Here is a 15,952-nt window from a genome sequence, read left to right on the forward strand (position 1 = left end):
ACTTACAATACAAATGCTACAATCTAATCATTTCTTTTATGTTTTCATTTGTATAATCTGAGCCCTAAAAGGATGTAGCTGAAGGTTCTTGGAACACAACGAGTGTCTCTGAAATTCTGATGTATTGCAGTAAATACAGTGACTAACTTCACAGTGCTGAAGAACTGCTGAGCTCACCTGAGAGTACCAGTTCCATTAAGCGGATAACCTTTATATGGTATACATTTAAAAAAACTGCTGTATTCAACTTAAAAACCTAGCAGAGTAGCAGACATAAAGTCCCAGCAGAAAGACAGGTAAAGTGTGCGACGCGTTAAGTGAATTTGAGTGGCTGGCCTTTTACTCATTTATAAAATGTTTCTTTATCCATTGTGTGATATTAGACATATGAAATATGGCTTTAATTCATCCAGAGGTTACATAAAGGAGAGGGATCCAAGTACATTGACAAAGGAGTAGCCATTGAATAGCTCTAAATGTGCAATTAACCCCGACCCACAGCACTTTCCTGAGCTATCGTACACTGCAGGAGATTGTTAGAAAGGCGATAGTGTCATACCTGGAGCAAAACTGGTCTTCCCGAAAAACCGCACAATCCCTGTCCTTTGTCCCACCACCAATACACGCTCCCCTAAATGCACATCTGAGCTCTCATATGCTGTGCTGCTGGCTGAAGGGGTTCTGCTGCGAGCAATTCCTGATGAAAGAAAAGAAAGTTTTAATATTTCAAAACATCTCATAATATCTAAATGCACTAATAAAGGGATAGTTCACCCAAAAGTGCGTTACTCTTTTGGCTTAAGTCGACTTGCGTACGGCCGTCTGCCGGAAGCTAGTTATTTTAGTCGATACAGTTTTAAATATGGATATTTTTCTTACACGAACGCATCGCTTCACTTCAGAAGGCCTTTATTAACCCGCCAGAGCTGTGTGGAGCACTTTTATCATGGATGGATGCGCTTTGATGGACTTCCTTTTTTATTATAACTCCGATTGTATTCGTATGAAAGAAGAATGTCAAATACACCTAAGATGGCTTCGGGGTGAGTAAATCACGGGCTAATTTTCATATTTGGGTGAACTAACCCTTTAATATCCATCTAAAAACATCACACATTTTACATTCAAAACCTAGTAGAGAGTAGGGTAAGTTGCATCAATCGTTAACGTGTATCATAATATTTATGCGTCATGTGACCAGATACTTAGAAAGGTTACTTAGAAAAAGTTACAGAAAGGTTACAGTTACTTACATTAAAAAAATGATATCTTTATACAATGCAAATAATGTACACTACAAAGACTCTGCAAATGGATCATGCATAAATAAGTATTTATATTTTAATTATTTTGATAAACAACTCACGTATGTTCATTTATTTGCTGTGGGATTAGTCTTTGCCCTTGAGTGTGATGCAAGACTGTGTTTGGAACCTGATCCCTCATTAGGGTTGACTTTGCGATAATGATGGTGCACATAGCTATTTGCAAATACATATTCAAGGCTTATTATCGTAGATGGTCAAAAGTAATGTACCAGAATGTGGGGTGGCGGTGAGGGAACGGGAGGGCGGAGGAGTAGATATGGTGCTCGGAGGAGTCCGTTCCTGCCATGGGCGAAGAGGTGGTCTTTGTCGTGGTGGTGGTCTTGGTGGTCGTCTGGAAGCTTGTCTGGAGTCCAAAGAAGAAGAGGAGGTGGAACAACTGAGTGAAAGAAGACCTGTGCAGAGGTGGGAAAGGACAGAGTGGAACTGTAACAGATTTAAAAAATGAAGAAGATTACCACAATTGCTACACTTTAGGATTACAGGCGCACACTTTTGGGGGAAACAAGAAAATGCATGACAAATTTGACTTCACTGATCATAAAGTTTAACTGGGTCTCTACGAACAGATTCTGACAAAATTTGTCATGCACCCTAAGCATATCCTGATGTCTATACCAAGTTTTGTTATGCTTGGACTACAATTTACTAACGTAAATTGTAAATTGGACTTCGTTTGGATACTGGAACGAAAAATGCATATTCTGTAGGTCTGGTCACATTAGCAAAATTGTGCAGGCAAACAAGTTTCACTGTTTATTGTAAATTGTGTTGTGATACATGAAGCACAGCTCACACAGAAGTCACTTTTAGATTCCCCCTTTAGATTTAATATAAAACTATTACTAAAACAAAACAGAGAATATAATCATGCTGACGATGTGCAGTTTGTAATTAATGTTGGTGCATGACACCGGCATTACCTCTTGAACTCGTCAGTACTGTCTCTAATGGGCGTATCGCTTTAAAATATAGCATTCTGTGTAGAATTGAAATGGGTCCGATACGTTTTCTGGTCTGCGCACTCTGTGTTCTCGTGTCTCTGGACCGGAGCAGACTGTGTGTTCGCAGTGGCGGTTTAGGTGACACTAACGTAAAACTAGACTTCATTCGCCCAAATCGAAAGCATATTTACACTGCATGAATCGTTCCCTAGCCCCTATATAGTGCACTGCGCCATTCACCATGTAGAAAATAGTAAATGTGTGAACAAGTAACTGATTTCAGCTGCAGCTTCAGCGTTTATTTATAATGCAGGGGGGCGGGACTTCAGATTCTAGAGAACATTTGATTGGACAGAAAATCTGATGAGAAGCTGAAGTGAAAGAGTGTTGTCATCAAAATCATTGATCCATTTTGACGGAAGTGAGAGACCGTAAGTTCTGAATGCTTATTTCTTCTAAATGTGAATTTTATCATTGTTTTGGAGCACACTAGCTTATAGATAACAGTAAGGCTAACATATTCATACCAAAAGCCAAAAAACGTACATGTTGCTTTCATGGGGGCTATAAGACCATTTGGTTTGAAGGCACATAGCAAGATTTCAGAGGGACATTTTGATTCTAACCCAAACTCATATTATAAGCTTATTACTAACCCACATTGCTCTCTCTCTCTCTCTCTCTCTCTCTCTGCCAAGGCAATAGACACAGACAAATAAAAGGGGGGAAGAAAACATTCCATATTACACATAAATGTATCTATGTATCTCAATAAAAATAAAATATAAGTACAGAGAGTAGTTTAAAGGGAAAAGAGGGTTCAGCCCTTGTCCCTCATATGATGGCAGGAAGACACATACTGCACTCTCTGGCTCTCCAGCTCTGCTTGTGTCGGCCCGTCTCCACACATAACACAGATGTTGTCTTTACTCGTCTGTTCTCTGCCGGTGCTCGTGGATGGTGTTGTTGGTGGATGGTATGGTGTGATGCTGCTGCTGCCTTTCCTCTTGAGGCTCTGAGGGGCTTGATGAGATTGTGGAGTTGCAGGAGTGAAGGAGCTCAGTGATTGTGTGCTGACACACTGCTGATGTTGAGCTGATTTTGGGAAGCGTTCAGGAGTGGAGGTGCTCAGCGATGTTGTCTCTCAAGGCCTATATCTTGGGAGATGCAGAAGTGCTGATGTGTCTGTCTTTTAGAGGAGTTCTTGAGCTGGGGTCAGTGTTGGTGTCCGTTGTGTTGCAGAATCCCCCCTCTGTGCTTCTCTTCACTTCACGATCTTTCTTAATCTTCTGAACCTCCAATTTAAGGTTTTTGAAGTTCCTCTGGAATTCATTAAAGGCTGGTTTCTGGTCCCTGGACCATGACTGTCCCATTATGATAGAGGTTCACAATCAGCTTTGTGTCGTTGTCTCCTTCCAGACTCTCTCTCTCTCTCTGAGTCCCGATTTTCGCCTCTTCTTCTGTGTTTAAAATTGCTTGAATGTGTAAATTGGCAAGACGAAACACGTCCAAATTCTAAACTTTCACTCTATGATGGCTAAATTAAGCAGTTAGTCCGCGAATCACATGCGTGCCGAACCGTGGGGCCTAATCCGTACAGATCAACTGTGATCCGTTCCACCCCTAATTTACATTAAGTTAAACTTTAACACACCCACGCTGTTACTTGTGTCACCAATATTGTAAACTCTCACTGAAATTAACTGACTTTTGGCCCCTTTGACACTGCATATTGCTGTAAATATGAATGTCCCTTGATGAGACAAATGTTAAAAGATTATTAAGCTGCCATTCATATTTGCAGGAGAAGCATCACATGAATTAACACTAGATTTAATCCAACTAAGTTTTTATTAATGCCATTTTAAATGGTCAAACCAATTAAATAACTAACCAGTGATTATCATACTAAATAAAGCAATAAAGGTGAGTAAAGCACTTTTTTTTTCACAGAAAAATTAATATAAAAATTGAATAGGCAAGTATCTGACACAGAAATTGAGGCCTGCCAACATCTAAAGGTCAAGTGACATGTTATGAGAAAGCTGCTAAACAATTTGCTTCCCAGTTGACTGGGTGAATTTCAAACTATTTATTTTGGCTGAATGACAAAACTTCAAACGTTCCTTGAAAAATAACAAAATAATATTCTATTTCTAACATTATAGGAAGGATTGCCATAATAACACTACATTCAGTCAGCATTTTTGGCAAAATCATCTGTTGGTCTACAGATATAAAAATAATAATAATAATAATAATTCAAAGGTAGCTGCTGATATGGCTGATAGGATATAATAATGATATATGATATAATCTCTAGGTATGGCTCAGATCCCTTTTCCAATGCAAGCAAATGGGATTTTGTCTGCTATTTTATGGTCTGCCAGAAGAAAATCATGAGCCTGATGGCTTTGAAAAATATCATCTCTTCAACAAGCAGTGATTTGATTTGAGTTATAATCCATGTCCACGGCTCAAACTGTGCAGGACGAGATTCATGCCCAATTTGAATACATACTGAAGGGTAAGAGGTTTGTTCATTTTTGTTGCACTTACGGTAAATTCCAATAAAACACCAAATTACCAATAACATACCAGAAACCGACATTTATCAAAGTCACTTTGTTTAATTATTTTAGCATTCCAGCCCTTTTAAATGTAGTCTTTGAAGCCTATCTGAGTTCCAGCCAAATGTTAATCGTACGGAAGCATGGAAAAGTGCCCAAGCCTTGGCACAGCATTGCAGACATCTAACAAGACCTAAAAATGTTATCTACTGCACTTAAATGACCAAGAAATAGGCCACACGAGAGAAGGAGCTTTATCCTTCCAGCTCTTGGAAAGCAGTTTGAAATGAGGTCTCTCATTAAGCCATCATATTCACAGACCTTCATGGGCTAAAGAGTTCATTAATGAAACAAGTTTAGAGGCTAATTGATAAGCGAGAGCCAAGACTTTTGGAATTTACACAGTCTGGTGTTAAAAGTCCCAAAAAAGTTATCTAAACCCAAAGTGCTGGACCACACTCATTTAGGAAATGGCAGTGGTGTTGGAGGAATGCAGAAAACATTTAAATTCAAGGACATCGTCTTTTTACTGCTCTTGGAGGTAGAGAGCATGAAAAGCATCGACTTAAAGAAATGTTACTTCAAAAAAAAAAAAACGATCATATCGCAAACACAAGCAATATAGTGTCGAAACTGACAAAAAGCCTTTGCTCCTTTTCTGGTTGTCAAACATTAACAAACCCAGCAGTCCATAGTTAAAAGTGCAGTAGGTGATTTAAAAGTAGGGCTGCACGATGTATCGTTTTAGCATCGATATCGCGATGTGCGCATCCACGATAGTCACATCGCAGGATGTGCGATGTCAAGAATAGGTATCGTAGTTGATCCGTGATTCATGATCCGTACGGGCCAGCTGCTCCCCGGCCCTTGACGCATGTGATTCGCTGATTAATTGAAAAGTTGAACCATCATTGAGTGAAAGTTTTGAAGTCCTGTCAGTTTAAACATCAAGCGCAAGAAGTGTGCGCACACAGAGCCGGGCCGACACAAAGTTCAGTGCTCTATCTCTTATTTCTGAGCTTGAACGGACACGAGAATTCAAAATTAAGTCAGAATGCCCGTCTTGGTGAATATCCTCATAAACACAGTTGGTTATGCAGGAGTTTTCCTGCATATAATTTTTTTTGGCAGCCGCCAAAGCGAATTTTTGTCCCGCCAAAGGCTTATTTGATCGATGAGTGATGTAGAATAGAATGACTGCTACGCTTGACAGGGCGCATATAAGAACGAGCAGAGAGAGAGAGAGCGAGAGAGAGAGAGAGAGAGAGAGAGAGAGACAGAGAGAGAGAGAGAGAGAGAGAGAGAGCCCCGGCCGCGCGCACACACTCTCACCGTCATCAAACAACACGAGTGCTGTCTTGCTCTCTCTCCCTCGTGCATATTAATCAAAATAAAGTGACGCAATGGTAAAAGGTCGGAAGGCCGAAGTTTCACGTGGAGCATTCAGAGATTTTTTTCTCCTGAATTACCGTTGGGTGTGAATTGTGCTAAAATGTGCCTTATCTTCTCTAAAAAGCGTTCTGCAATTCAGCTGATATAAACCACTTTCAATAAACGAAAAGACCTATCCAGTGATGAAATGTTTTCTGTGCTGACACAAATCTTGTGCGATGTGCTAAATTGCCGAGATAATTACACAACGTGTGCCGTAGGCTACACTGACTACACTCCGATTAGCGAACTAATGACTCCTTTGAACCGATTCACTTTAATCTGGTGAAATTGTTTTCATATCACAATATATATCGCAGAAAAATTAAATATCGCAATGTAATTTTTTTCCCAATATCGTGCAGCCCTAGTTGAAAGTGGATTGGACTGATGGGGGAGGAGAGAGAGTGAGATTTGAAGAAAGACTGTAGAAAGAGAGATGGCTGAGAGACATTACAAAGGAGAAAAGCTCAGAGGAATATCACTGGAAAAAGAAGGGTTATGATCAGGCAAAAGCTTTAAGACCCGCGTTAATAATAGAAAAGCTTTACAGTGCTGGAGAGACCTAAGCGGGAAGAGCTGAAAACGGACGTGAGGTTGAGTTGTTTCTGATCCATTGGTTTTGCGGTTTCACAGAACCAAGATTTGCTGTTGTTGTAATGTTAGCTTTAGTAACAGCACAGTTTTTAATGTGTCATTGTTTGTCTGGAGCTGCTGGCGACTAACAACTATCTCTTGCTTGTATATACTCTTGTAAACTGTATGTTCATGTTTTGTTCTTCCTTGTTCATTTGTCATCTTCACTTTATTTTGCATAAAGCATTATTTTGCTTGGTTTCAGCAATGATAAAGAGACATTCACTCTTGCATTGTGTGTTTGTGCATTTTAAGGGCGGAGCAATGAAGGGAGGGGTGTGTTTGTTTGAGTTGATTTCAAATATCAACAGTGTTTCTCAGAAATCACTTACTGCACCTTTAAATGTCATGAACTTCACCTATAGATAGAGTCAGGCAAAAAGGAAATGTTAGCTTTGAGAAATATGTCTCTTTGCAGATGCTACTTGATATAGTCTCAGCTTGTGCAATAACATTTTGAGTAAGTATATACAAATACTTTTTCAGTTTTGAGGCCACAGTTGTTCCGAATCGTATGAAGCATGTGCAACAGGGAATGTACATCGTGTTCGACACCACAAAAACAAAAGCATCAGAATCATTAGTTCCGTACACAAGGCCCGCTCAAAGAAGTCACATCCACTGGAGTGTTACGACACACACTCCCCAAGGACCCCTTAAAATGCTAATATATGCACAATGAGAACACCAAAACAACCAAGATGGTGTCATCCCTGACCTTTACAAACATTATTAAGACTAAACAGTTCAATATTAGCACTGGAATAATATTGCATAAACAGACAGCTATTACTAAAGCAGAGCAAACACTGTAGATCATTCTGAATCAGTCTTGCTGGCGATCTACAGGTAAGATATTAAAGTAAAGATATTGTGTTTTACAGTGAGTTTACCAAGGGCAAGGAGTGTTCTTACACAAAGTGGAGTATCTAAAAAAAAAAAAAAAAAAAAAAAAATTAATTAAATTTTAATTAATTAATTATTATTATTATTTTTATTTTTTTTAATGGCAAAAGCAATATGATAAAAGCCATATAAATATTTAATGAATTACCAGAACTACCTGTTACACATAATAATGATCAGAATGAACAATTCCTCCACCAATTAATATTTAAACTATATATATAAAAAAATATATATAAAAAAAATCCTTATTTAGAAGTTTGTTTCATCTGAGAAAAATGAGACTGAGACACTACAGGTGGGTATGAAAAGAATAAAGTATGACTGAGATTTGTTTGGGAACATTATTCATGCAGACAGTCAAACACTTTTAGTTCCCCATACGTTCTCAGACTCGCAGGAATAAATTTAGAACATATTTATTCTCAACAATACATATGCCGCATATGTCAATAAAATAGATTTTCCCTTTGTAAAGTCCTAATTAACTTTGACAAGCTGAATCTTGAGGACAAGCAATTTCGGCACCATTAAAACATAAAGCTTGCATAAATTGTGCATTGTGACAAAATAAACAGTATAGCAAAATGCAAATGAATCCTAAAAGAGTCCATGAAATCTGGTTCAGTCCATTTAAATGTAGTACGAGTGTTTTAAAGATGCTCAAAATGAGAGTAAAACATTCATGGCACATCTTATGAAAGTCATTCTTATGCAGCTCACCCAAAACATTTATGGCCCACCCTAAAGCAAAACCATTAAACCAGTGCTACACTCATCATCTGTCTTTATGGATCACATTTCTCAAAGAAATAGCCTTTTATCATCCTGAAATCAACAAAACATCATTTCAATCAAACATAAAAAAAAGTTTTCTCAGTTTGCAAATTATGTGGTTGAACTTTTAGAGACTTCTACAATAAAACTATTTTTATTGCAAAAATGAAATACATTGGACTGATTTCATTTTTGGGTGAACCTATTTTGATTTTTTTCTCTTTCAAATCACGTTTTCAACCCAAATATTTCCATGTGCATATATTAACAATGTAAAAAAAAACATTTGCTGAATGATTTTTTTAGTACATCTCTGACCCCTTTAAACGATTATTCGCCAAATATCAAAAGTTCACATCAAAAGGAAAGTGAGATAGTTGTACAACCAGATAAAATATAAAGGGTTAAAGCAGGGACAAACACACCGCTTCTATCCCCCGTTCCTTTTCATGACAAATTACAGCCAGTTTGTTCAGACCGATGTGAGGACTGCTCATTAAGCTTGGCTTCATTGGACAATCAATCAACAGGAAACACAGAAATACACCAAGGTACACTATTCAAATCACCTTGGGAATAAAAAAGAAAGAGGAAATGGCACTAATTAGAGGACAGCATGGAGCCGTCGTTTCTTCAGCGGTGGCTGCGAGGACAGTGACATCATTAAAGTGTCATTATAAACACAATGTGTTGCTTGGATATGGTTATTGTGAGCGCGTTGGAGGTGCACGGCTGCACGCGGAGGCTTTTTGGTAATCGTGTGTTTGAATGTGCGTCATAGTTCAGGTCGGCCCACAAGTGACTCACAAGAGCCCTAGAAAGCTTTGGCTTCGGTCTCCTTCCTTGGATGTGCGTATTAGTCTTAATGCAGACAGCGTGACTCAACACTGAGTCCTCAAACCAAAATGAAAATCAAGAATGTAAAAAGGTGCAGAGATAGAGAGGAACATGACCAAGAGGTTTAAGAACAAAAAAAAACAAAAAAAAAACAGTGGGTGGCCATAACAAGGCTGCTTATAAAATATGATTGTGCCTCTTTGAAAAGATTTCATAATTCTTTCAGGTCTTACAATTCTATGCCAGAAATTAAGTTCATGAATTAATTACAAAGAGTGATTAATTGTTCACAAATATGTAAAAATAGTGCCTGTTTTGGAGTGAAAAAAATTGTCTGGGTTCTCTCCCTTCAAAAATAATAATAATACAAGCAATAATTAAAACTAATAATTAACTGACTACTATAGTTAACTAAAACTAAACTAGTTTGTCACTTGCTAGTTAAAGTTTTAATATTTTGATTACTGTATGTTTTTACATTTTTATTATTTTCTTTATTATTTATCTAATAAAATGACAATGTAACAGTAATAGGATTATTACAACTTTAAAATTAAAACAAAAAAAACAATAAAATTAAATCTAATTCAAAATATTTTAAAAAGCTATAACGGTATCTCAATGATACTAAAATAACACTGCTGATTGACTGACTAACTAAAGACAACATTATAATTTTAATGATAACAATAGTACATTATTAGTACAATAGTACAATAGTTCATTATTATTATTAGGACATTGCTTTGATTATTATGAGAATTAACAAACTTTGCAGATAAATTCTCACGAATCTCTAAAAGTACAGACAGACTACCTGAAAACAAAAAGGGAAGGAGAAACAAACAAATAAAAAAGAAAGTATGAGAGAAAGCAGAAAAGCATTTTTCGTATCACAATGCCTTAAGGGCTTTTCATAAAAGTGTTTTTCCACACAAAGCTATTGAGATCCATATGTCTGCATTTAGCTGTCTGAGTGGACAATACCTGAGCCCTGGAGGAAGACACAGCGGAAATGCTTGTCTAGGAGAACAGATCAACAAGTAAAGACCGCCCAACACTCAGCAGGACACACAGAACGTGTGTCTAGTGTAACCGAGGTGATGAGAGGACCTGCTGTTCATCAGCATTAGCGCACTAATGGAAGCCTGTGTGGGAACACCATCTCTCTCTGCAGACGTATATTATGAGAAACGTCTCGGCAGCTTACAGGATATTTAGGTGTGTTATGTTTACTGTACCTAAAACTGATGCCCTTAGCACTGTGTGTGGGAGATATGTTTGTCAGTAGTTAATGCAGTGTATCCTTTGTTCCCCCCCATCAACATCACAATTTTAGACTTAGAGATACAGGTCCTACAATTGGTCATGATTAAATTAGCTTTTTCACAATTGATATGGTACTGTAGTGTAGGCCAGGCTATGATTTTATGAAAATAATAATGCTCATGATGAATATTTAAGTAGTATCATGTCAGCAAGAGACGCTGTTCTGAAAATCAGCATGACTTTTATTCGCCCGCAGATAATAACAGCCAAGCACGACTGCAATTTATTTATTTTTTTTTAAGTTAAATTAAAAGGAAGTTAAATATTGTGTAATTTTAGGCAATATCGTTAGTCTATTTTTGCTCTGCCCCCCAAAAAAGAAGAAGCTCCAAACAAGTTCCCAACAGTATTTGTTTTTTTTGAACAAAAAATAATTGGTTGAGTGAATAATCCAATGATCTGCACATTTCTCCTACAGAAATTGTCACACCCCTAGTTTTTTTTTTTTTTTGGTTTAAATATTCCATGTAGTTACTGAATTAATATAAGGTCACAAAAGCTGCACAAACAATTACCATAAAGAAATTAGCAAAATGCTAATGCTAAAATAGTTTTAGAGCAAGCATAGGATTTCACTACAGAACAAGTCCAATTTTCAAAATGTCAACTTCCCTTGTATAAAACCCCTCTGAGGGTTGTCTGTCATGGATGATAATGGAAGAGTTTAAATGAGTCATTTGTCCTCTTTCATGTGCATATGTGACAAAAAAGGGAGTTTATGCATGTTAGAGTGATTCACTTCACACATCGGTGGGTGTCGCGTCTGTGTAAACGGCCCCGAGGGTGAACGCTGTAATGGCACACAAGTGACGTTAGCTCCCTCAATGATTGCTCCATTTCTTCAGTGCTCACATGGCTTTTTATTGTCTCTACAACCCCGAAGGGGACAGAATAAAGCGGTAACACCAACAGCTTTATCACCACTATCGCTGTTCACACTCGTGTAAGTTTATTTATCAAGCAGGTCCTCTGGGATGGTAATTAGCTTTGAGTCTATGGTGGCCACTGGGTTCACTCCTGATATTGGGTTTGTGAGCTGTAAAGAGGGTCATTAAGCAACCGGGTCAGTGAGAAATGTACCTGTGTTGACCTTGGACGTGACCCGCGCCAAGTCGATTCGTCTAGGGTGGGGGGCAGGAGCGGAGGGCTGGCGGGGACTGTATTTCCGTCGTTCCGAGAGTTTGCTGAGTTTAGAGAGGGGGGCAAAGATTCCTGGAGAGGGTCAGAGAGAAATAATTTTGTTAGCAACTGAGGACAGATAAGAAAGCAAGGCCCGGATTGTAAGCTGAGATAGAATTGAAAAAACATGAAAGCTGCCAATGACAAATGGCCAACTGATTCGGGTATCACCAATGACCTCATGATATGATGATCCACATCGGGCAAATTGTGATACATATGTGAAGATTCCATAAAACGTGTGTCGCAATGTGAAAAAGCAATGTGTGTCTATATCGTAATTACGGCAAACATGTGGCAAACTTTTGTCCGAACGTGTGCAACATAAAAAATAAAAAAAACACAATGCAAGGATTGAAGTATCATTGTAACATTTTGAGAGAACCTATCATTGTATATAACAATATATGATTGTATCAAGCATGTGACCGATAAAATGTCACTATCAACGGTTATCCTAGTTGAACAAATATTCGACATGTAAGAGACAACTTAATTGCTCCAGGTTTGCAAGCTGGTTAATAAATGAACAAACTTACATAGTAAAAATTACACTCACAAGCCTCTAGTTATTTCGTCGTGTCACAATCATGGCTGGTTAAGACAAATACTAAAACTTAACATTTAAAAGAGATCGTTTGATGCTATATTTAAAGTTTTGTCTGGTTACCTCCTTAGTAAACATTACCCTTCACTAGTTATGCTCAAATATTGTAGTAACCCACTTGTTTTGGAAGAGACAAGACATTGTTGTGCCTGGTTTAAAGGTGTCTTTATTAGTACCCAAGGGTAAATTTGTTGTGCAAACAGGAAATTCAGCAAACCATCAAAACAAACAGTAAACAGAACATTAAAATATAACATTAAAAAAACATTGTCCAAAGCATAAAAACTTCTAAGAAAGATCATAACAATGTGCCTCTACACATCCGACCCTCCACCTACCCGCCCGCTTGCCCGCCTAAAATACATAAAGTGGCGTGCATAGCAAAGAGCGTCATCTCCTGCTATTTTTATTTATTAATTCTATGGCTGCGGGTACAAAAGTATTCCTATATCGTTTGGTTCTCCACCTAGGGGCCACAAACCGACATCCAGAGCAGAGGAGCTGAAACTCAGCATGTAAAGGATGAGAACAGTCTCCGATAATAAAACTCGCCTTATGCTGTAGCTTACTGGAATAAAGACTTACAACGTTGATATACCACTCACTGGTTAGCTAGTTATGCTTACATATCGTCAGCTGTTGTGGCTGGTTAACACATGATTCATTGGCGCTCTATCGTGTTGCCTCCGGTTAACCAGTTAGGAAAATAGACTTACTAGCTTGTTGTGCTTGTCAAAACAAGTCAAACACACTTGTCAAAGTCGTAGCTGGTTATTGAAGAGACATGGCATGACTTTGTTGTGCCTGGTAAGCTAGTTAATGAAAATGTTGCTAACTAGTTAGCTACTTAAGTTTTGATATGGTCATATCACGTCATATTTGTGGCTGGTTAATACAAAAACTAAGATCGACACAGAAGAGTCATGATCCCATGGCACTCTATTGCGTTGCCACTGGTTAACTAGTTAGTAACACTAGTTAGCTAGTTATGCTGAAATATCACTGTAACACACTTGTCAAAGTTGTAGCTGGTTATTGGAAGAGACAACTCATTCCTTGGTTCTTTGTTGTGCCTGTTTAGTAAAGTTTGCTCACTAGTTAGTTACTACCTAGTTATGCTTATATAGTGTCAGGTCACGACTATCATATTCTTAAACTCAGATCAACACAGAAGAGTACTCTGTCAAGCACTCTATTGTGTTGCCTCTGGTTAACTAGTTTGTAAACCTACCCTACCTATGTATGCTCAAATATCGTCATACCTCACTCATCACAATTGCTGGTTTAGACAAAAACTCAAAAAGACATGATTTATTGCTTGACCTTATATCATGTTTCACCTGGTTAGTTAATTAGTAAACATTATGTAAAATAGTTATCGAGCTGGGTTCAAATATCACAGTATCACATTTGCCACAGTCTGGTTAGCTGGTTAACAGACATGGAACAGACATGACTCATCCTAATTGTGTTGTACCTGGTTAGCTTGATGCAATGTAATGTTAGCATTACACTTACTAGTTAGCTAATTGTTTAACATTACTCTTTGCAAGTAACTATAATAAGAGAAAACAATGTACATTTAAAGGGGTCATATAATGCCATTTTTGTACAAGCTAATATGATTCTTTAGGGTCTAAATTAAAAGTTTGTAATACACTTTAATAAAAATTCTCATTAGTATTCTCATTTTACCTGGTCAAAAACAGCTCTGTTTTCAGCACGCCGTTTAAGTGCATGTGTCTTTAAATGATAATGAGCTTTGCTCACCCCGCCCCTCTGTTCTGTGTGTGCACCGTTTGTAACACAATATCACAATAACCATAACGCGTTGTTCATTATAAACGTGGGATTATGAATTATATTGAGAACGTCGTAGCTCTGGGTGCACCTGCCACCTAGCAGTTATTCTTTTATGATTTTTTTTTCTAAATAGGAATGCTTACTAAAATGTTTCTTTATTCAAGAAGGGCATTTGATACAGTTTCAAATGTGAAGTGAGAACTTTGATAAATGAAATTAGGGATTGAAACCCTATGAATAGCCTGTGAATAGCCAGTCGTTAGTAACTATAATGCAGACAAAATAAATGCATATTTAGAGCCATAACCAGGCTGGAGAGGTGTGAATGTGTGCATGGGGAGACTGAGACTGAATGGGGCTCGTTTGCACCACAAAACCATAGAAACAAAGACTGAATAGATGTTTAGATGATGATTAAACATCAGTAGCATTTTAGAGTCTAATCAAAATAAAGTCATATGACATGATCTTGAAAAACATTTAACTAAATACAGAGTTTTAGACTTATCATCTTCAGATTTTAAATATAACATGGTCAGACATGTGGCTTTAGCTGTAGTGCATTTCTAGATTGCTACAGTGCCAACTTCAATTTTATTTTCATTTCTAATAACTTTACAAAACTTTGAAGCTATTTATAAAAAAAAAATTCATTATGACAATAATTAATTCTACGTTTACAAATGAGATCATACTTGTGCTTTTAGTACCAAGGGTTCATGACCTGTATCTGTTTCAGTTTGGGTATGTCATTTCTGGGGATTTGCAGCTTAACAGGTTAAACCTTACCATGTTTACTTGGGCAGGTGAAGTACTGGACGCCAGCTACTGATCCATCATTCTTGCCCACTGGTTGGTGAAGCTCCACCCCAGCCCAAAGACCACCAGCGAACTCGGTACTACCGCAAAACCGCAGAGTCCCGACCTTACAAAACAAACCAGAGGGTAGATTAAACTAAGATTTACACATTTCCGCAACGCATTTAATCACGGCACCACGAGAGCATCCTGCAGAAACAGTGGCAAACAGAGGGGAGGCTCTGCGGGGACAGTGTGAGGAATAGTTTTCTGGCCGCATGGGCTGTCGAGGTGATAATACATGTTCAATAAACCCGTTTCATGCTCTCTTTATCTTGCTCTGTACTCCGGAGGGCAATGAAAAGTGATTACTGCTTTATTCCAGAAACAAAGAAGTGCATTCGCACAGAGCAGCACATATTTAGGCTCGTTCGACAGGTCGCCCCTTGTTTTCTTATGCGCCGACATTCATAAACAGGCAAATTAGCTTGGATACAAATAATGTTAAAAGTAAAATGGGGATCAAAGAAAGCCAGTGGCGCCAAGGATCCCTGAAGGTAATGGGGTTTTGATTAGCCAATCTGTAGATTCCCGGCTCTCTGCTCACTTCGGTCCCAATGTGGCGGAGGATTTCATTAATGGATAATTTGGTGTGTAGGTATGTGAATGCGAGAGCAGGTAAAAAAAATAAAAAAATGTAAAGGAAATATTTCTGCAAGGAGAAAGCAGAGCATGCACTCTGTTCTCTTAACTCCTGCCATTATCCTTACCCGCTGCAAATGGGTTTGAGAGCCCCAGCTGATTCCCTGC

At 38.1% G+C, this 15,952-nt stretch overlaps 1 protein-coding gene across 3 annotated transcripts in view; it reads right to left on the reverse strand.

The window, feature by feature from the left end:
* Positions 1-15,952, reverse strand: part of LOC311281124 (CAP-Gly domain-containing linker protein 4) — a 49,062-nt gene that overhangs the window by 12,279 nt on the left and 20,831 nt on the right. For 2 of the 3 annotated variants that reach the window (XM_084393835.1, XM_084393834.1), the window contains exons 8-11: positions 15,134-15,269; positions 11,836-11,967; positions 1,538-1,720; positions 560-697 (exon numbers count right to left, since the gene is read on the reverse strand). In XM_084393835.1, the coding sequence (XP_084249961.1) occupies positions 560-697; positions 1,538-1,720; positions 11,836-11,967; positions 15,134-15,269 (589 nt within the window). The remainder of the gene's footprint in view (positions 1-559; positions 698-1,537; positions 1,721-11,835; positions 11,968-15,133; positions 15,270-15,952) is intronic. The other variant, XM_084393836.1, reaches the window with a different exon arrangement.

Source organism: Rutilus rutilus, assembly GCF_951802725.1.
Source record: "Rutilus rutilus genome assembly, chromosome: 21".
Taxonomy (NCBI): domain Eukaryota; kingdom Metazoa; phylum Chordata; class Actinopteri; order Cypriniformes; family Leuciscidae; genus Rutilus; species Rutilus rutilus.